At 38.6% G+C, this 22,648-nt stretch overlaps 3 protein-coding genes across 3 annotated transcripts; 1 reads left to right on the forward strand and 2 right to left on the reverse strand.

Annotated features, from left to right (window-relative positions):
* Nucleotides 1–844: 844 nt before the first annotated feature.
* Nucleotides 845–2,292, forward strand: LOC104422340 (NAD(P)H-quinone oxidoreductase subunit N, chloroplastic). Its single transcript, XM_010034644.3, has 4 exons — nucleotides 845–1,370; nucleotides 1,473–1,589; nucleotides 1,688–1,773; nucleotides 1,889–2,292. The coding sequence occupies exons 1-4, from the start codon at nucleotides 954–956 to the stop codon at nucleotides 1,950–1,952; spliced, it is 684 nt and encodes a 227-aa protein (XP_010032946.2). The 5' UTR covers nucleotides 845–953; the 3' UTR covers nucleotides 1,953–2,292.
* Nucleotides 2,293–2,440: 148 nt separating this feature from the next.
* LOC104422341 (sister chromatid cohesion protein SCC4) lies at nucleotides 2,441–7,551 on the reverse strand. The gene is made up of 12 exons (XM_039303711.1): nucleotides 7,053–7,551; nucleotides 6,775–6,916; nucleotides 6,356–6,472; nucleotides 5,686–6,181; nucleotides 5,489–5,527; nucleotides 5,276–5,397; nucleotides 4,441–4,587; nucleotides 4,196–4,285; nucleotides 3,981–4,105; nucleotides 3,413–3,618; nucleotides 2,938–3,062; nucleotides 2,441–2,819 (listed from the first exon to the last, which is right to left on the reverse strand). The coding sequence occupies exons 1-12, from the start codon at nucleotides 7,412–7,414 to the stop codon at nucleotides 2,637–2,639; spliced, it is 2,154 nt and encodes a 717-aa protein (XP_039159645.1). The 5' UTR covers nucleotides 7,415–7,551; the 3' UTR covers nucleotides 2,441–2,636.
* Nucleotides 7,552–8,757: 1,206 nt separating this feature from the next.
* On the reverse strand, nucleotides 8,758–11,981 carry LOC104423813 (calcium uniporter protein 6, mitochondrial). The gene is made up of 3 exons (XM_039303143.1): nucleotides 11,575–11,981; nucleotides 11,137–11,400; nucleotides 8,758–9,418 (listed from the first exon to the last, which is right to left on the reverse strand). Exons 1-3 carry the CDS (start codon nucleotides 11,626–11,628, stop codon nucleotides 8,939–8,941), a joined length of 798 nt encoding a protein of 265 aa, XP_039159077.1. The 5' UTR covers nucleotides 11,629–11,981; the 3' UTR covers nucleotides 8,758–8,938.
* Nucleotides 11,982–22,648: the final 10,667 nt, after the last annotated feature.

Consider the following 22,648-nt stretch of genomic DNA (forward strand, 5'->3'; position numbering starts at 1 on the left):
GCTGATTTGAAGATGTCCCGTTTGTCGCGGTTCAATCCAAAACGATCATTTGGTTTTACATGTTCTCATGCCTAATCGAGCTTGCATCAACACTAGACTGACAACTAGCTGAATTAGCAGGCCATGTCACTTGGTGCTTGGCCTGATTGGTGATTGAATCGAAACCTTGCATTTACTATGGCAGAAGTTGCTGACAGCAAGGGTTGATCCACCTCTAGATTGTTTATATTGGCACGTCAGGCCGGTTGAGATTGGAAGTCGAACCTAACTTTGTGACTCAAGCTCGTCTGCCATAAAGAACGAAATGTCGGTCTTGTAGGCTCGACCAAACCTAGCTCAATATGCCCGCCCATTTAACATTGGATTTAGCAATTTATTTTCCTCTATTTGTAGGCATATGTTATTTGGATATTGACTTCTTTTTCTTCAAGCAATCTACTCTTTACTATTAAGAACTAGTCAAACGTACTTTTCCTAGACATTTGATGCTGCAGATGCTCTAAAAAAACCTCCTTTTATATCACTAGAACGTGACCCATGCCATTCCCCAGATATACTGACTTAACAAGAGAAATGAATCAATACCATATATACCTAAATTCTTTGAGAGTTAATATTAAGAAACGATCGTGTGATTTTCTTGACGAGACAAACACTGGAACCCAAGCAGATGAATTTTTATTTATTGTTTCAGTATAGTAATAAATGACATTCTTATATGCAGCGTACCTAGTTATGCATATATTTTTTCAGCAATTGGTATGTAATAGGCCACCTCCGTGGGTCCAGTCGGTCTTTGTGCCCGTACTCGTTCCCTTATCTTGTTTCTCCACCACGCATGCAACGTCCCAACGTTTGAAAGCCACATTCTTACTTACTCCTTGAGCATCTTCTCAGTTTTTGCCCTCTCTTCCTCTATTGGACTGTAAGTCTCCCACAGGGATAAGCAAAAAATGGCAGCTGCAGTCTGCTTCAACTGCGCCACGCTGGCCAGCACCAGTCTCTGGCCGCGCAAGCAATGTCTAGACAGCCGTGTCGCCTTGGAGACGATCATCGAACAGCTTAACGTGACGAGGGTGAGCCCAGGACGAGGACGGCCTTCGAGAAGGTCTGGGGTTGGACCTGTAAGATGCAGCGGGATCGGAATAGGGGACTTCATTGGAGGTGATCTGCTGAAGCCCGACCTTGGCCGCTGGCTCTCGGACGTCGAGGAGCACAAGGCGCTCGCCATCTACACACCGCACGAGGGAGGCTATGAGGGCCGCTACCTTGCTCGCCTCAAGTACCAGGGCTACTACTTCCTCGACCTCACGGCTCGAGGCCTCGGCGATCCCGAGACCACTCTCACCAAGATTCACCCCGTTTGCCCCGTAAGCTTACAAGTTTCCCCGGCTCTGTTTCTTTCTCAATCGCAATCTCTTCCTTTTGGACATCCTCCTGACTTCGATCCTGTTCCTGCATTGGAGAGGTAGCCGCACGTCGGGAAGCAGCCCATAGCAAGGTGGTACTTCCCACCGGAAGTAGATTACAGGCTTGCGGCGCTACCCCCTGATGCCAAAGGCCTAGTCGTCTGGATAATCGAGGCCAAGGTAGGTTCGAGACGCGAGCCTGCTCAACCTGAATTCTCTGGAGGTATAGGCAGCGCGTATTGATTGTTGATGCCACATGCCCTCTTTTTGTTCTGCAGGTTCTGTCCAAGTCCGAGCTCCAGTTTCTCGCCTTACTACCTACGCTCCGGCCAAAAGTGAGGGTCATCGCTGAGTGCGGAAACTGGTATGCACCAACCTATAGGCTATAGCCGTCTGAAAGTACTTGGGAGATTCAGTTCCACATTTCATGTTCCATGAGTGCATTAGCTTCAAGCTGCTTCTTTCAAATGCATGTGTAGGCGAAAGGTCATGTGGAAGCCGCTTAAAGAAATCGCGGGCTTGACGGCAGACACCGAATCATGATCAACCCCAGGCAGGGGATACTAGCAGGGTATATCTGCAGAATTCAGGAATGCACCGCAGATTTTTTACAATACACCAGGCAATGACTGCTCCGACTTCGCTGTAGTCGGAGGACCTCTTCGTCATGCCAGGGAGAAGCACCAGAAAATCGATAAGAGTCCCTGGCAAGCTGTTGGCTGTGCAGAAATTACTTATGTGGCACAACTCTTTTTGCTATTCATTGCTCTTCGATTATCTACTCAGGCATCCAACGAGCATAATTCTTAAAATGCATCACTACCTGGAAAAATGCATAAGCAAGGAAGACATTGTTGCATCCATTGGATTACATTTCCCATCATGCAATCAACTAATAGATGGAGAATCACAAAAAAATCACACCGGAGCAGTTACAAGGAAAGCATAGCAGTTCCACGTTCTTCTGCTGTGGAACTCGCCCAATTTTAATTGTGCATCCTTTCAGAGGATAGAGGAAGAACACCCCATGATACAGACGAACAGTAAAGGGTTACTTAATAATGAATGAAGGCACGAAGGAAGTCACATAATCAAGACACAGGAAACATTGCTAAAAGGAGAACTAGTTAGGAATGAATTTTTGATTGCACAGTTTATAATACACACGTTATCACATATTCGATTCTACTGATCTATTCCGGAAGGAAAGAATATACAAATCGTGTTCTAAAGTTTTCTCTTCCCACGTCTCCCAGTGTCCAAATCCACTAGCCTTGATGATGAAGTCGGTAATGGCGTAGACAAACCAACAGATTCAGGGATATCAAGATTTACTCCCATGGAAGAGCCTAGAGCACGCTTGACATCAAGTTCATGATAATTTTGAAGTTCAAGTTTCGCTTTGTCAATCTGTTTGGCATAAGCAAAGATGATAATTAGTTTCAATCCTACAAGTTAACTGCCAGTCTCATCCCTGTGCTCATCACGACAGGACTTAAGTACAAATGCATAAGAGAGATGATCTTACTAATTCAATGTGGTGAATAGATGAGTGAGCATCAGCAAGTCTCTTCTGCAGATCTTCAACCTTCTTTCTTTGATATTCAGCATTCTCCATCTCATTTCCTCTCTCCCCTAATTCTTGATATAAAGCTGGACTCAAATATAGTGCACACAAAAAAGCAATTAGATCCCTCTTGTCTTTGCCCCCTTTTGCCAGACTAAAAAACAGCAAGGACTTCAAAGCAATAATGCAGGGAGTTTAAACTATGCCAAAGCCTATGAAAGGTAAAATTGCTTCCAATTATTGATGACTGGTGAGACATGCACGCCTTCCATCCAGCATCAGCATTGCTCTACGTTTGATCTCAAGAATAGCAGTGTCTTAAAGGTAACTACCAGGGAACCATGCTAGGCAACAAAAGGTCATGTAGAAAGTATAAGAATAACCAAAAAGAAAACAAATTCAGGCTGTGTAAATTAGAATGGGATAAAGGATATACCTGTTAATACAGATAATACCCAAATCTGAGTGGGAATATCAGTAAGTTTCTTCGCCAATGTAAGAGAAGATCTCAAGATCTCTCTGGCTTGTGCAGTGTCATGCAAGGCAAGTGCTAGACTACCTAGAATTGTCAAATACTGCGCAACAAGTTGAAGATTCCCCAAGTGAGAATGTGTCAACTGCAATCCTCTCGCTAGCCGATTCCTGAACCGAAGAAACCAATTTACTTCACCGATGGGGAAGGAATAAACATATTTTCTGCATTTTGATTAGTTGCCCCAGATACTTTCATAATTGCATTCGACAATCTGAGGTAGACAGAATGGCAATGGCTCCTTTACAGTTTTAGATATAATACAATCAATCATGTAAAATATTAATAAAGATCTCAATGGTAAGTGATTGTAACAGGAACATATCAAAGTCAGCAATTATATCCATTTCAATCCACAGAGAAAATTTCTTGGTTTCCTTTCTCTTAAATGCATTAGTTTCCCTCCAAAGTTGCATCAATAAGCATGCTACCCTAACCTGGGAAAGAAATCTCAAGGATACAAGAGATTTACCTAGCTTCTTGTAAATCATGCTGCCTCATCAATAGAAGACCATAAGCAAACAGGACACAGGTTTTCTCACGAACTCCAGTGAAAGAATCTATCATTCTGTAAACAGGCCCAATTAAGTCGAGTGCCTGGATGAAAACAATAACGTATTAGAATCTAATCCATCAGGAGCATCATGACATGACAAAAGCCAAAATCTCAGCAACCTCATTATTTACCTGTGCAGAGGAATCAGCATCGCCAATGCAAATGTAAGAGACAGCTGCATAAATCTGACACATCGCTTGCATTGATTTGCTTTCAGTTATCTGAAAGTTTATCATCAGTTTAGTTAGCTCAAAATTTGGTGTAGGTAAACAAGCATTTTAGTTATTGAGTGAGAAATTCCCCAGCAATTTTTCAAGATCATAATAATCTCAACTTTTGCTAGAGTCTGTTACTTGGGTTAGTTCAGATGACAAACCTTTGCTGCTTCAATGTAATGAAAAGTAGCTTCACTATAACAGCCAACTGAATGGGCGTATTGCCCCCTAAGCATTTCAATCACGCTCTCACAAGCCTGTAAGATAGTTGGAAAGCGCATAAACCACTTCTTCATTTGCACCAAAGCCTGCAAGTATAGATGTTAGTCTCCGTTTTTCTTAGCTTGTGAGATAACATTTTTAGTGATCATAAATAAAAAGAAACAAAGAACCAAGAACTCTCTCCCTCTCCCTCATTTTTACAATAATTTTTAGACAATGCTGTTCTATCCCTCAAGTGCAGATCAAGCAGTAGATCCATTGGACAGCCAAATAGCCTGATAAGGAAATTTGCTGAAAGTTTCGATAGAGAATTATCAATAGCTCCATAATGAGATTATATAAAAGAACTTTACTTCTTGCAGAGAGTCGAAATAAGCCTGTTTTCACCAAGCCATGTGATCTTAGCTTAATAAAGAAATGAAAAGGAGCAAAAAGAACCAAGCTTCCAGTCATCAAATTTCTTTATAAAGATGGGGCTTACAAAGAGCAATGCCAGATTCAAATCTCAAAGAACCACAGATGCTGCCAAATCCATTATTTGGCCCGTATTGTCTATTTATACTCGAACCCCATTCCTGAGTAATTCCATGGACTTAATTTATGTACACAGTGTAAAAGATGTTCTATGAAAGGCCAAGTATGGACTTGACCAAAAAAGAAAAAAAAAAAAGTAAAGGCTATCGATCTAGGAACTAGTTTATTTTCACTTCCTACAGAAAAACCATTTCTTTTATTCTTTCAAATTCCACATAATTCTGAAGGTGAGCCACCAACCTCTTGCGCTTCAACAAATTCAGATCGCGTGAGATCCACAGCCACCTTGTTTTCAAGAAATTGCATCAGTAGCATTAAATATACACCAGCCATCCAGATAGCAGAATGTTGCAAATCCACCTCTGCCAAAAAGAAATTTTGAAGCAGGAAGACCATTTAGCTTCATGCAAAGAAACAGTGCCCAGCTTTTCTGGTGTTCAAGCAGGAGCTTACCTTTCACACTGTCAGTTATGCCTAGCTTTACCAGCTCATCTGTGAAAATTACATGATTCAGATTATTTGAACTCATGTGCTTTCTCAGAGCAGACAAATGTAAATGAAAAGTAAGATGAAAGAATCATGCAAGTTTAGTATTCAATATGCTGATCTTGCTAACACAAATGGAAGGAATTGTCTCAAGAAGCACTGACCCTGGACAATAAGCATGCCAGATTCGATTCTCTTGCTGCATTCTTTGAACAGTCCTTTTGGACGTCCAGAAACTACCACCATAAGATCAACAAGTGCATACACAGCATTTCTAGGAAGCCATTCCCCATTCATGGGAGGAGGGGCCAGCTCCAGCTTATCTCCCCACAGCTGCTTTATATTTACATATTGATCTGGTTCCAGAGGCCCAGGTAAATTTCCGAAAGTCATGCTTTTCAGCTGCTCTTGAAGCTGTGCTTGTTTTTTAGACAACACTGATTTATCCCTTGAGTGCAGATCAGGCTGGGAGAGACGTTGATCCAAAGCATCGAGTTCTCTTGTCAGCCCTCGTATACTCTGCGACTTTTCCGAATCAGCCTTCATAGCATTATCCAATCTTTCGACATGCTCTGCGACACCCTTGTAGTCACAAGTCCGAAGACAATAGAAGATGTGCAGCAGCTCGTTGTAAAACAGTAAACCAAGGCAGCCTTTTTGCTATTGGAGTTTGGCATTATAGAATAGAATAAAGAACCAAATTTAATGAGAATTCAAGAATGCTTAGTATCAGAAACAGATAGCGAATCAAAACCATATGTTGGAAGTTGCTTTATGTGCATACCGAAGATAAAAATGGCATTATCCATCCTATGGATGCAAACCCAAACTTACTCTATCCAGTGGAATGGAGGCCCAGGCCCTGTCGCAGTTATTAACAGCTCTTTCTACAGTGCTCTCATCCTCCCATTGCATCAGGTGCACGTGCAGAATAGACGTCGCAAAGAACATCTGATCCATCATACATAAAACAAGGAGTCAGAACAATGCAAAGACCATGTCCCTCGAACTCATCCGAATGTAAAACTCAAGTAAAGCCAACGCTGCATATCTTCCCTAATACAATGCATGAAAAGATTCGAGGACATGCTAGGCCATTCAGATTGCCAGCGATATTAAGCACTCCTCGGATACTCGAACATCGGCAAGCTATTAAACAGCGACTAGCGAAATCAATCCAAGCTATGCGATAGAGATTCACCGACATATCTAAATCCGGAATCGGTGAGCGAATGCAAAAAACAAAAAACAACCTCTAGCTCCGGGTAACCCAATTCGGCGGCGAACCGGAACCCGCTATCCAAGGAGGACACCGAATTACGAAAGTCCCCTTCAATGATGAGAGCGTTGGCGAGCTGGGCGTAGAAGTTGCAGGACCAGAGCTTCACGGCAATCCTTCCAGAGAAACAAAGAAATGACCGATAACGACTTGAGAACTGAGAAACCGCCCGAAATCAAACCCTCGAAAACTGAAGTAAAAAAAAAAAAAAAAAAAGAGGAGAGAGAGAGGGAAATACGGGTCGGAGGAGGCGGCGGGGAGGAGGAGGCGAGGTCGAGGGCGCGGTGGAGGATGTTCTTCTGGGAGGCGATGGCGCCGATGAGGTGGTAGCAGTGGCTGAGGAGGCTGGAGCAGCGGAACTTGAGGTCGAAGGAGGAAGGGATGGAGTTGAGGAGGAGGTGGGAGCGCTCGAGGTGGGACTTGGCGGCGGTGACGCTGTGGGAGTGGCGGAGGAGGAGGGTGGCGATGCGGAGGCGGGTCTTCACCTCCACCATCGGGAGGAGGGAGGTCGGCCCCTGCACCACCGCCTCCAGGCACTTCACCGCCTTCCCCACCTCCCCTCTCCGCTCCGCGTAGTCGGCCAGCCCCCACAGCCCCTCCGCCACCGCTTCCATCCTCTCTCTTCCCGCGACGGCGACGGCGACGGAGAGAAGTGGCGAAGAAAGGTACGGCCGGAGATCGGGACTAACCGCCGTAAGGACTGCTCGGTCTTGTTGAGTCGCAGCGCAATGTCTCGTCCCGTCGCAAGTGATTTTAATTCGGTCAAAATTAAGTCAACGACACCGAGATGTACGGGCTCGAGGTTTTATGATCTTGGCTCGAGGCCATTTTTTATGATCTTGTATTTGCTTTCGAGGCCATTTAAACATGCTAAGAGTGAGTATAAAATTAAGTTGCAATAGTTATAAAATTTATCAAATTCATTTAATTATTTCTATCCAACTTAACAAAATAAAAAATACTAATAGTGTTAAGAATTTGATTATATCTTTTGAAAAATTTTAAATCTTAATTGCACTTTTATGATAAATTTTTAAGACTCAATTGCATGTTTTAAAAATTATAATACTCAATTATACTTTTGGACAAACTTTAGAATTTTCAATTAGACCATAGAACATGTCATTTTACCTATTTCTTAAGTCATATGTATATTAAATTAGTCATAAATATGTTAATTATGCTAAGTAAATAAATCATAAATAAATTTAAAAAGTATTAAATAAGTCATAAATAGGTTTCCAACTTATTTAAACTCAACCCACCTCTATAACTCTTTTTTGGTTCTTTATTACTCAATTTTGTGCTTATTTTCTTATTTTTTGTTCTTTATTGATTACTAGATTTGTATTATATACAAATGTATCAAAACAATTTGCGTGGATTTATTTGGATGGGCCTAATTTTGCCCAAATTCACCTGTTTGACAGTTCTACCTTCTGTATACTTATCACATCATTATAACAACATATAATACTTATCAAAGCGGGAGTTATCGCCACAAGTGATCACAAGTCATTCCGACTATGAGTAACCATGTGTATTTGACTATGCACACATCATTTAATCGACAGCATGATTAATGTATTCCCATGTGCTTTTGGAGGCACTTTATGGCAACAAGTTTTTTAGGCTCGTGGATTGATATGGTACGGAAATACGGAAATTGCCAATCTCCTAATGATGCTTTCGCTCCCATCTTCGTGTTTTACTTGATTCTTTCTTGTTTTGCCCTTTACTAGTACAAAACCTTTTGTTCCGTCTCTCCTTGAACCAGATGGGGATCGCAATTACTCGGGTCACAGAACAGAACAAGTACAGGATTGAATCAGGGCACGTGGGAATTAGGACGAGCCAAAAGCATCGGCTCGACAGGGACATTCCTGGACACGGCAGGTGCATCACTTGAGGTCGTGGGACGATTTGCGATAAAATAAGAGAACATTTAGCAATCGTCTTGCCTTATCAATGCTTCCTAACCTTCCTAACTGGATATATATTTTTTTGTTTCTTTATGAATACCAGCAGGATGAGCCGGAAAAGTGAAGTTTTACAGCTGAGAAATTCAAAGCATGTTAGTACCCAAAAAAGAGAACCTTAACTTTTAACGCGAGGCCTTGGCTGAAAACAAAAACCTTTCAGCGCAAGGCATCTTCCAAGTCCAGATCCACGCCTACACGGTTCTTAATGGAGGTGCTGGCGTCGAGAGGCGATCTGCACTTCTTCTGCAATTCCACGAATCTATCGACGTCGAAACTGTATTTTTTGAACAGCTTCTTTTGCCGTCTGAGGTAAAGCCTCTTCATTAGGTCTTGGTAAGTAGGGTCTCTGGACGTGAAGAGGAAATATGCATAGCCTAGTACTATGCTAGTGGTTGTAGTGAAAAATGCAATAGGTTCCATGACATCCCAGGAGAACTCCCAAAACGTTAGCCGAAAGAAAAGCCCGACCTGAAACACAGACAAACCCAGCCCTGTCCACAGGATGCGGCGGACTTGCTTGTGTGCCAAGAGATCGATTTCTTCCTTTTTCGCCTGAAGTTTCTTCAGCTCATCCCTCGAGGGGTCGTCGTCAGGCATTAGAGCAATGGGCACAGCTCTTCTTACCAGATCCACTACCTGGTTCATGCAAACAATGAAATACGGGTGGATTAATTTTCAACAACATTGAATCAGAGGGTAGAGAGATCCAGGGGCAAAGAGGAAGTGAAAGGTTCAATATTCAGCGCCACATAAAGCATCCGAACAAATGGACACTTAAAAGTAAATCTGCATGTATAAGCCATATATACACCACCAAATCTGAGTGCAAAATTATCTTTGAAGATGGATATGCAAAGAGAAAGTTCTGCTACAAAGATCAGATCTACCAACAAAATGTAGCCTAAATTGATTAAATCTATGATTTATAGGCAATCTCTGGATTGACTGAATTTCAATGGTGTATCAGTGGCTTCTTAAAATGGTATGGATGCATCACAGAGTTCAAATTGAATAAGGCTTAGTACACCTCTTCAACTAAGAATATTGTGAATATGCCAAGCAAATAAATCCAGCCATTATGGTCCTCGAGAGATTATATGCTGCTCAGGCTATTCATTGAACTATTCCCCTCGTTTTTTAGTAAACAATGAACAAACTAGATAGTATGCAGTCTTCACTAATTTTTACATTCAAATCAAGTTTCCACTGGCAAGCATGAGGATTGTTTCTCATAGCAAGTCAAAGTATATATTAGCGAATGCATGCCAAGGAGTAAAATGGTAATGGCAAAATTGAAGAAGGAAAACCCTCAACACAGTTCTGTCAACATACCTATACACAATTTTCTCCATCTACTAAGGTTTGGCATAAGTAAAGATGTTAGATCTTTTCCTTTACTCTTATTATTGGATTATTGTAGTTAAATGCAAAATGCCAAAGAAATCTAGATATGGATCTCCCTCTCCCTCCTCCCTTCCCCAATAGGGAAGATCCATGTTCTTTGTTATGGATAGGGGTGCAATCACATCAAGCTACTCTCGAGCCACTCGAGTTTAACTATAGTTGCACTTGAATTTGGCTCAACGCTTTTTCATGTTTTAGTTGAGCTCAGGTAGCTTTTCAAGTCAAACTTCAGCCTGTAGACCCTCAACTCGTGAGCCTGATCGAGTAGTTTTTGATTGTTCTAATTATATAAGGGCGACACAAGTCATCTGTACAAGCTTTCGTATGCATTTACTACCTAAGCCACATGCTTTAACTGTCCAATTTTCTTTACTTTCCCAATAAGAGGCAAGCATTGTCACACTTGCTGAACATGTGGACAGATATAGCAATTGGTATACATAAGAGGAAAAAAAAACCATTGATAACAGACGACAAGATGAGTGAAGTTGCTTTAAGAGGATCATAAACACAAAGGAATCAGGATACTCGAAAAAAAAAACCGGAGACGGGAGTTCAGGATTTCCATCAGTCAAAACGATCGGGAGAAGCAATACCCGAGACTTGAATTCATACCCCAAGCTTTGATTGAGTGCTTAACTAATAAGTGGGTTTCGAAAGTGCATTCCGACATACTCAAAAGATTTGAAAACCCAGAGAGGTGGTCCGTCCTATGCACATTATATAAGACCAGACAAGGAAGCTTGAAACGTTCAGGATATATTCTTGAGATCACCATGGCAGAGCCCGGAATGGAATGATGGGGCTCTGTTATACCAGTCAAAGAGCAACATTTTGGCATCGCAGGTATTGCAAGCGGAGCAGCTTAGATGCAGCAACAGCAAGTTAACGATATCCAGAGTAGCTAGGACACCGGACCGGAATACGAATCTCTAAGATGGAGGTTATACCTTATCGGGGTGAAGATAAACCTTGTCCCGGAAGAGAAGGACGACCCCGGCTTGGTCGAGGACCTCGGCGAAGGCGACGGCCTCCTCGGGGGTCTTGGCGAGCCCGATGCTCTGGCAGGCCTCGAGCAGCTCCCGGTACAAGATCACCTCCTTATCCTCCGTCCCCAGGTTCTTCTTCAGCGCCTCCACGTTCACCAGCCGCATCAACCTCTTAGCCTCCGCGAACGATATGGGATCCCCCTCCCCAGCCGAAGAAGGCGGCGGCGGCGGCGGCGGCGGCGAAGCCCCTCCGTTCCCCGCCGACTCGGCGCACAGCGCCCTGCTCAACAGGCGGAAAACCGCCGCCGTCGTCGGCGGCGGTACGGCGGAGCAAACGCGGTGGCCCCCGCCGTAGCTGGGCCCGGACGCCGCCGCCGCCGCCGCCGCCGCCGCCGCCGGGCCCAAGGCGCTCAGCCTCAGCTGATGGTTACAGCCCAACCATCTCCTCCACATTTTTTATTCTCCGCGGCTCCGTCGCCGAGGTGCTCGACGAAATGCTCCGGCGGAAAACTCTCTCCCTCCCTCCCTCCCCCACCAACCTTCTGCCGTCTCCGCCTAGTGTCGTCCGTCCATTCCCGAGGGGGCGGCTTACGTGGGGCTCCCCGCTCCGTTCGATCGGGACTCGGTCGCCGCGGCCGCGCGCTCCTCGCTAGCTAGATCCACTTCCCTCGGTCGCGACGCGCTCGCTGCTGTTAGCTTCGGTGCACCTGGTCAGCGCATCGAGCGGCCTCCGTCGCATTTATAGCTCTCTTCCCAATCCCAACCGAGGGTCAGTTTTGAACTGTGCCTAGAGATAATCTTCCTTCTTCGCCCTCGAACGGTTAATTTCGGCGACGCGCGAGCGCCGCGCCGCGGCTCCGTCTCAGCCGTCCGATCAAGCGTGTCGCTTGCTGCAAGGGATCGAGATCGAGCGGGGCTCATGTACTCTCGGAACGTGCGAAAAGAAAAAAGAGAGAAATAGAAACTAGGTTTCGTGTACGTGGACCACACAAACTGAACGCGGACCAGCGGTTGGATTAACGTTTAACCTTGTTTTATTAATCTCTCTCTTTTGTTCAGATAATGCGAAATACTTAAAAATCATAAAATATATATAATGATAAAATTATTTATCTTTTTTCATGGTTATAGCATTTAATAATTTTTTGATCGAAATTTTGAAACGGAGGCCTCAATTTATTTTTCCATGAAAATGCCACAAAAGTCATCTATTTCAGTTATGTTAATATAAATTTGAGATTTTTTATGACATAGAAAGCATTGAAGTACTCAAATTTTAAAAAAATCGTGATATTTGTGTTATAATGACTTGTAGTTCAAGATTTATTGTGATATTAATTTTTTATTTTATTTTATAGATATCGAGGGGGATGAGATTTCCATTTGCAGAACCAGGAAAAGTCAACAGAAACTTAAGGCAAATGACTCGGACAGCGAGGGAGGCGGCGCGGTGAACCGGACTCGACGCGGTTGGTAGGTATTGAAGTCGGCAGGGAAACATTGCTTTAATTATTACACGTCAAGTGCTGTAAATTTTTTTAATCCTTTATTTCAGAATATTATCTTATCTTTCGTCCGCGAAAAAAGCAATAATTAATTGAGATGACGACAAATTATCGTAACTTGAAAATGCCCAAAAATGGAACCTAGTCAGGAGTGTCCTCTTTAAGACCCGTATTGATAGAATGTGATTAATAAATACTTCGGTTTTAAATATAATTATTGCCGTAACGCGAGGAAGATAAAATATTTTAGATAGTCCAGCTTTTCCTGCGGGCCAGCAAATCGGACCGACGTGTCCATTTTGAAAGACAGCTCCGACGAATATGCAACTTTCCCTTTCTTTATATTCTTTACTCAAAAAGAGTGTTCTTTTTCTTTTTCTATTCATTTGTTTTGCTAAAGCTTTACTTTCTTTTCACTTGTTCGATAGAAAAAACATCGTGTGTTGTTCCATTGTAATTTCTTTATCGCCTCTTTCTATTTTGATTTTGATTTGAATGAAATATTTTATAATATAAGAATGAAATTATTACTTTTTGTTTCTCGGAAAAAGTAAGGCAGACTAACAAATACCGATCCGTTTCAATTTTATTACATATTAATCATCCAATACAATGTAATTAGGGTTTCATCCAACATCATATTTTCAATATCAAAGTTGCTTGCAATTTAGTTTAAACCCAAAAAAAGAGTTTCCGAATTTAATTTTTTTGAAAATAATAAATAATCGTGGAAACTCGAACTTTGGCCTCACATAATAAAGAAAAATTTAGAAAACTTGTCCTCGTAATTATTCATTCCAATTCGATGCGACGGTTTGAATCTAGCTATAGTTGATAGTCAAAAAGAAATTAGTTTATCATTATAGCCGCCGTCAAGTAAGAAAGTCAATTATTTTGTTGAATTTTATTAACACGTCTCCTCCATGGGCCTACTAAGCAATTGACTAAGGATATTGCAGAGTTTAATATATCGGGAATTCCTTTGTTGTGAGGAAGTGGAATAAAGCGAAATATTTTAAATTAAGCATTTTTTTATCGACAGGTGCACCGAACTTTTTGAGCACTTGCTTAGCCTCCATCGAATGTGATAGTCAACCCGTCCCATGCGGCCATACCCATCAAGTTATTTATTCCGAAATAAACATGCCTGATATAAAATATCATGAAACACCCATTAACACGATCTTTTTTTCTTGTTTTTGTCTTTTGTACTTTCGTTTCATACCATAAAGATAGCCCCGTGCCATGCAGGTGCCAAGTCTAGCACCTTGCAATATTTCTCAAGCTCTGTGCAGGAATTTTGATCAAGAAATTTAGGATGGAAGTGTCTATTTATAGTAATGCAATTGTAATCTGATAAACATTTCAGAGCCGTTCCATCATGTAGATACCTCCGGCATTGATTGAGATCAAGTGGACTTATATGCTCTCGAAACAAGTGAAAAAAAAATACCGGTTTAATTAATTGAAATCGTTAATTTCGTGCACATGAATAAAAGTGGGTTTGATAAATTTGTGTTTAACCCAGATTTATTAAATCTTCCTATATTTTGTAATTTGATATATTCAAGGCGAAATCCTTATAAAAAAAAAACGTGGGAAGATATACAGTAAAATTATTGATTTCTTTTTTCACAATTAAAACATTTTATACTTTTTAGCCTCGTTTTGTTTTTTGTTTGTTTGTTTCTCGATTTTTTTTTTTTTCTGGATCTTGAGGAGATGAAATTCCATGTGTGGAAACAAGAAAAGTCAACAAGAACGCAAGGCAGATGGCTCGGGCCGAGGGGCGAGGAGTACCCGATGCGACGCAGTTGGTACGTATTAGGCAATGAAGTCAACGTTGGCTTGTTTGGAATTTGGAGTTAATGTGTTCCGGGTCAAACAATGTTCCAACCCTATCCAATCCTAAACATATTTCTTTGCTTGTTTTATATCTGTCACTTAAATAGTATCAAGACCCGAAATATGTGTTATACTTATTTCGTGTTTAAGTTGTGTTCGGGTCGGGTTTTTTTGACACCCCTAGTCGGCAAGAAAGAAGTCAACTTGATCACGGAATTGTTTGTCCCTAGCGAAATTATAAATGTTAGTAACGCAAATAATCTATAAGTTTTAGTTCAACATGCGATATGATATTTAAACTATATAAAAATATTCATTACTATTTTTCTATCAATTTAAGTTTAGTAATAACATTCTATATTTTTAGAGATCACATTGAACACATTAAAAATCCATGGACGAGATTACATTTTGGATAAAGTTTTATGGATCTCATTAAACAAATTCAAAATTTAAACGCTACATTATATATTAGACCAAAGTTTATGGATTATTTTTGTCTTTTTTTCCAAAATATAATTGCGTCGCCAATCCCCATGTAAATTAGCCACCACGAAGGTTTTTTTTTTCCCTATTTCTTATCTTAAGATAATATTATATTTCAGTATAAAATAATAATAATGGTAGTACTCCATGCGTGATAATAAATTTAGATGATACAAAACAACATGATAAAGATAATTTTTTTGAAATAATTTTTTTGAAAATTCCAATCTTTCTTTTTTTCAAATGCAAGTTTACAAAAAGGTTTTGCTAGCATAATAATCTTTAGACTATTATGAAAATAACAATTTGTCATGAGTCATAGATTCTTAAAATAGTGGGTCCCACAATAATTTATAATTTTTGTTATTTAATTTTTGTGATCCAAACTAGACCATTATTTAAATAGTAGATTAAAAATTGTCATGCAATCATTTATCTTTACAAAATTGGTGGCTCTCAACCTTATGGCATGTTTGTTTTGAAAAAATTTCATTATAGAATGAACTGCTTTTTGGGAAATCATGGGAAATTATTTATCATGAAGACGTTTTCACTTTTTAAGCTAGTGAATTTGTTTTCTTAACTTTAAGCATGCATCTTTTTTCTTTTATCATAGATGCTTTTTCATTGACCAATCAATTTTAGCAAATTAAATGTGTGAAAGTCTAGAATATCTGATTCGTGGAAGAATTGTGAACCTATTATTGGATGTGTTTGTTTCAAAAAAAATGAACAATTTAAAAAAAAAAAATCTACGAAACAAATGATTTAAAAATAATTATTCGATAAAAAATGTTTCTTTATGGACAATAATTTATGTCTAAATATTTTCACAAACGATAAAAATTTCTTTCATTTATTTATTTTTATAAACAATATGAATGATTATTATTGAAAAAATATTTTTTAAATAATTTATTTTTCACGAATTAAACGGAAATTAATTGGGTCTTAACCTCATAAAATACGGTCGTGACTCGGATTCGGGTGACCACCCTTCCTAATGGAAACCTCCCCACTTTCTCGGGGAAATACGGGGAGTGGGGTCGTGAGTGTAGAGTAGGAATAAAGTAGACCGACAAAAAAAACATATTACGGTCGTGACTCCGCATTGGCATTGGTGGCGGCCAGTGACTCAGACCGGCCAGTGACTTAGACCGACGTCTCTTTTTTAATGCCACCTCGAACGAATTTGCAACTCGTCCTTTCCTTTTTCCTCTTTTCATGCTTTACCCCCCCCCTCCCCCCCTCCCAAAAAAAAAATTCGTTTTCTTTTCTTCTTTCATTTGTTTTGCCGACGCTTTTCGTTTCGTTTCCTTTTCATTTGTTTGATAAAGGAATCGAATTGTTTATTGTCGTACCTTGACCCATCTTTTCCACCACGCCATAACTTTTTCTATTGTAATATCAATCCGCCCATGTGCTGAGGGATTTTGCTAATTGCCTCTTTCGAATTTGATATCAATTTCAATTAAATATCGTTTCGTGAGTATGTATACGGTTAAATCATTTCACTATGTTCTTTCAAAAATTAAGACAAGGCTAAAAAAAAAAGTATCCGGTCCATTTTAATCTAACTAACGATATTATGAATGTTGTTATTACATTTCCATAATTTTGTTAAGCTACGTTTGATCGTCCAAATTTCTAATCATGATAGAATAGGATATAATAGGATATAATATTCAATGGATTTTGATATATCATATCTACTATTTAGTGATTGTAGTAATAAAGTCAATATATTCATATCATATCATATACATTGTTTTGTATAAATGATACATTAGTAAAAATGAACAATTTTTTTTATAAACGAAGATAATAAAAATCTCTCACAATAATCTTGCTTACTTTATTTTATTTGGTTTTTATTTTATTTTTTCCTCTCTTTTATTAATTAATTTCCTTTTTTTCTTCCCTCCTGTCATTCTCTAATAAAATTTTATTAAATAGTGGACTATACTAATATAAATATATAATTAAAAAATATGTAAAAATAATATTAAATTAAAATAACTAAATTGTTATTTTTTGTTATTTTGAATTTCTTATATTAGAATTCAAATATTATTTATCGAGATATAATTTTAATTTTGTTAATTTTAAAAAAATTCCTTCAAGAAAAATAATTATTACTCACACTACTCTTACTTACTTTACTTTATTTGCTTTATTTATTTTATTTTCCTCTATTTTATTAATTAATTTTTTTTTTTCCTTCTTATCGTTCTCTAATCAAATTTTATTAAATAGTAAACTGTACTAACATACCTAAAATACTAAAATACCTAATATATATAAATATTGAAATTATTTTATAAAATATAATTAAATCCGAATATATAAATAAAAATAAGATTAAATTGAAATAACTAAATTGTTATTTTGTTATTTTGAATTTCTTATGTGAGAATTTTAATATTAATTATATTGAGATATAATTTTGATTAATTTTATTGATTTTAAAAAGTCTGTCATTCAATAAAAATAATTTTCCATTATGGATACTATAAATCCTATCCACCTCTATCCCACCTCCTATGTGTGATAATTTTATCTGGTCTATATCTCTTTTTATCCTGTCTTGAATAGGCACCAAACACATGATATAATAAATTTTATCTTATCTCAAATTTCATCTTAACTGCCAAACGCAACCTTAGGGTTTATGTGATGAGATATTTTCAACAATAAAATCCCCTTTGATTTGGTTAAAAAAAATTAAAAAATGAAGGGTCTTGAAAAATAATATGATGGAACAATGTATAATTGTGGAAAATGCACTTAAGCCTCAAATAAGAAAAAGTCCAAAATTCGTCCTCATAATTACTAATTCCAACTCAATGCACCGGGATGAATCCTTTTTGTAGATAATTAAAAAGAATCTACCTTGTCATTACAACCGCCTTCAAGTAAGAGAGTCAATTTTTTTATTTATTAATATGTCGAGACACATACATTTTTCATATCAATAGATGCTTGGGGCTCTTTGAGCACTCGAGTAATAGTCTCTCCATCAGGTGCACCGGTCACTCATTTCATAAATATTGCTTTATTTATTCTCAAATAAATAAGTTTGAAAAATATCATGCGGAAATCATTAACGTGCTTTTAAAAAAAAAATTATTTTGCACCAACCAAGAACCAAAATTGAAAACTCGAAAAAAGTCATGAAATTTTTTATTATAGCGACTGGATAGTGTCGAGGCCAATTTTCAAAAACCTTGATTAACCCACTTCTCTGAGAAGCACCCTCGCCATTTCATAATTTTACAACTAAGTTATCCCCGACACGACATGACGTGAATTCAAGGATAAAATATAAGATAAAAGCCTTCATTGTCAAGTTAGCAATAAAGGATTCAATTCATTCATGATACCTACCCGGTGGGCTCCCATTTTAAATTTTTCATAAATCCTTTTCTCACTCACCTTCTCTCTACCATAAACACCCCCACCTAATCTCTCTTTTCCCACACCTTTTTCTTCTCAATCCTAAGTAGCACCAATACTAACACGCGACACATGACATGACACGATACGCCGGTACGTCATTTATAAAAAAACAGAGAATTCCGATACATTGAGACACGTTATAAATATATTATACATAATAAATTATCATTTTTATTATTATTTCAATCAAATTAATTTGAGTCAAATTCATAAATAACACTAATCCTCCATTTTTTAATATCATTCATTATTTCAATTTGACAAATTCAACTTTATTTCAATAATTCATAAAATTTGGAGAAAAAAAGTGATCCATATCATGAACTCGCATGTTAAATATGTTGGAAGAGGAGAAAAAAAAAATTAAATGGTGAATTGCGTATCACGGGAATGAAATCAAAAAATAAGAGAAGACTAGGTTTTTCTTCTTTTTCAACTTATTATTTTTATTATTGTGTTTTATTTTTTCACATATATATTTTTTGACCTCTTATTTATTGAATTTTTAAAATTGACATCGATATTGGAATCACATGTCGGAAACTTGTATGTCAGAATTCCAATTTGAGTTAGAAAATGTCGAGAAAGTTGACTAGGTGTTAGATTTTTCAATATGTCTTGACTGAGTGTCGGAGAGTCTTGGAGAGTGTTGGACACATATCGAAGTGTCCGATACGATACGAAAATTCTTGGAGAATGTCGGTGTAGTGAGAAGTTCTCACTAACCTTCTCTTTTTCATAAAAACCCTACATGAGACGATTAAAAATAATCTAACTTGCCATTACAACTACCTTCAAGTAAGAGTCATTTTTTTTTAATTGATACGTGTTCTTGAGAGCAGTCAATTAAGAATATTGTATAGTTTGATATATTAATTATTATTTTGTTATGTATAATCAAAGAAAATTAATCGAAAATAAGCATTTTGCGTATTCGATAGATGCTTGGAGCTCTTTGAGCACTTGAGTAATAGACTCTCCATCGGGTGCGGCATTCACTCGTTTCATACATATTGCTTTATTTATTCTCAGGTAAACATGTTTGAAAAACATCATGTAAAAATCATTAACATGCTTGTTAAATAAAAATTCTTCTGCACCAGACAAGAACCAAAATTGAAAACTCAAAAAAAGTCATATAATTTTTTTGATAGTGATTGGATAGTGGCCAGGCCAATTTTCGGAAACCTTGATTAACCCACATCCCTGAGGAGCACCCTCACCATCTCATAATTTTGTTACCAAATTACCCCAAACAGGACGTGAATTCAAGGAAAACATAAGATAAAGCCTTCATTGCCAAGTTAGCAATAAAACATTCCATTCATTGATCAACGTGTATCCAGTGGGCTCACATTTTAAATTTTTCACAACTCCTTCTCTCTACCATAAACACCCCCGCCTAATCTCTCTTTTCGCACGCTTTTTCCTTTTCACTCACCTTCTCTTTTTCATAAACACCCTCACATCATTAGAAACATGAGACGATTTGGATTTGTTTTGGACCATAGTAGAGAGTTCTTTATTCGTTGTTATGGTTTTTTCTGGAGCTTCGAGGAAGTGCAGCTGTGGTGATGATGATGCTGTCGATGACGAGGAAGATTGTGACCAGGTCAAGAAAAGCATTATTGTTTTCTTAATGATGAATTCGAAAAGAGGACCAGACCTTTATTCCCACTTTCTCAAATCGGTCCTCGGGTTCAACCAGCATCAACTCACCATTCTCGGCGATGGCCAACGACATCGACAGGAAGGTGAGTGAGAAAGAAACTTTTGAAAAATCTGACGATCTTATCGGACTATTGCTGACTTGACAGGCGAGTGTATCCATATTTTCTCGAGTTCGAGAGGGACAAATTTCAGACCATCTAAGCAATGATCCACGTCACGTTACTTAACTCCGACTAGTGCAACCATCATACGCGTCCATATCTAAATGACAAATAAAACAAGAGCACTCAATCCCACTTTTTGCTGGAGCGGATGTGGAATCGTACCATCCCTGTTCTTTTCCCCCTCACTTTCTTCTTATGACATAAAAGTAGCCCGAGCCATGCATGTGCGAAGTCTAGTGCCTTTCAATATTTCTCAAACTTTACATAAAGTTTTTGCAGAATATAATGAAAATATCAATTTACTGCAATATAGTTGTAATGTGATAAACTTCTTTTAGTCATTACATAAAAATATTTTTTCCTAGAAAATAGATGATTTGAAAAATAATCTTTTTAAAAAAAAAAATGATTGTTTATATCACTTAATATAATTAATTGTTGAAAAAAATTCTAACTATCAATAATGATTTATGTCTAAATATTTTGTGCACGGTGAAAACATTTTTCTCTCATTTATTTTTGGTAAGCGACTTAAACGATGATTTTTTAAGATAATATTTTCCAAATTATATGTGCTCTGAGCTAGGCCGGCCATCGAGCCCTGTCGGCATGGGCACCTCGCGGCTCGGCATGCCTGGGGATGGGCTATCACACTGACAGGCCCACTTGAAATGGGCCCGTACTAGGCACGGCCTGTTGGGCCCTCGGCCTGTTGCCATTTTCCCCCGACCTCAAAGGTCGATGGGCCAAATCCAATGATCCACATTCCACACGGGCCCGACACATGGGCCCAACCACTTACAATTTTTGGGGCTCCAAGTCGCCAAAATTTGAATGGTCATCGATACAATGATTGCCGGACAAAAATAACTTCCTCCGTAAATTGGCCAGCAACCTCCTCGTTCTTTACCATTAATCGATCCTTACTTACATCCCACTTCATCGAGCTCTCTTGCTCTCTAAATTTCGTCAATTTAATTGTTCTTTCTTCTCCTTGCAACGATTTAATTATCTTTTCAAAATGAGAACAACAATGATTGTTTCCAGTTATCTCAACTCAATTAAGAGTTTAGCTAACAAAACTCGTTCGAGTCTTCAATGAGTTTCACAACGGTAATATTTATGTGTTAGCTCCACTTAGCAACAAGCCCAATACGACAACAGTGAGACACAACAATCTTTGAGTTGGGTGGAATTATTGGGTCCGACGCCACAGGCTAGTGTCAGCCAAAACGCTACCTCTCATGATAACTTTACACTTGAAGAAAACCTCCAACAATTGTGATGACGGCTTCACAAAGAAGAATGTTTGGTGTCGGGAGGACATTCCGGCTCGGGATCAATGCTAATAGATGTTAAGAAGGTTGTTTGGAAGATATGTGGTGCCAAATTATCTAGTGATACACGTGTGAGATGGACCACTGGAGGAGGAACGAAGCCAAACATGATGTAGAGATGTACGCAGTCAAGGGAAGCTCTTCAAATACAATGCCACATGGTAAGTACAACAAGATGAGAAGTCAGTGGGAGCTTGTAGTTTATTAGCTTATCATCGGCCAACCCTTTGGCTTCGTAGAAGATCCCCGCTCTGTCTACTATGTGCAAGCCGCTCTTATATTTAAGAGGATTGTGAATTGCGTCACCAAACTCTTCCATTTAAGAAGTCGATATTTCCGCATGCTTCCCACAATATAGTCACTAAAATAATAAGAACTGTCAATAAGTTTTTCATCTTTGATAAAATTTACTCAATTACTTTAAATAATGCCAACATGAACACCTCTTTGACTTGGGGTTCCAATAGTTAAATCCTAGATGCAAAGAAATTTCCTTCCATATGTAAAGTGTGTGTTAATGCCTTTACTTTGTTGAGCTTATTCCACATTAGTTATGAAAGAGGCTGGTGGTCGATTCGTAAGTGTGATGGAAAGTCTTACATTTTGAATTAGCTTTTGAGGTAAGAGAGACTTTAAATCACCCAATGCTAGTATCAGAGCTTAGGTTTTCAACAAATCTGGAGCCAACAATCATATGAGAGAGTTGCGAGTTGTTATAATTTTGACTCTAACTTAATGTGTGAGGGGAGATCGTTAAGATTGTTCCATATTAGTTATGAAAGGGTCTAGTGGTTGATTTATAAATGTGAGAGAAAGTTTCACTTTTGAGCTACTTACTTTACAAATCTATGGCCACTATATATAGGTAGGTTCAATTTATTAGCCGTTGAATTGTTAGGGTATCAAAGGCGAGTCTAAGGTTTACGATGGGGTGGGATGACATGGAAGAGTATCAAGTGTATTTCAATGAGGAAGATAGCTATTTTGTACATAAATGTTTGTTATA

Source organism: Eucalyptus grandis, chromosome 10, assembly GCF_016545825.1.
Source record: "Eucalyptus grandis isolate ANBG69807.140 chromosome 10, ASM1654582v1, whole genome shotgun sequence".
Classification (NCBI taxonomy): Eukaryota; Viridiplantae; Streptophyta; class Magnoliopsida; order Myrtales; family Myrtaceae; genus Eucalyptus; species Eucalyptus grandis.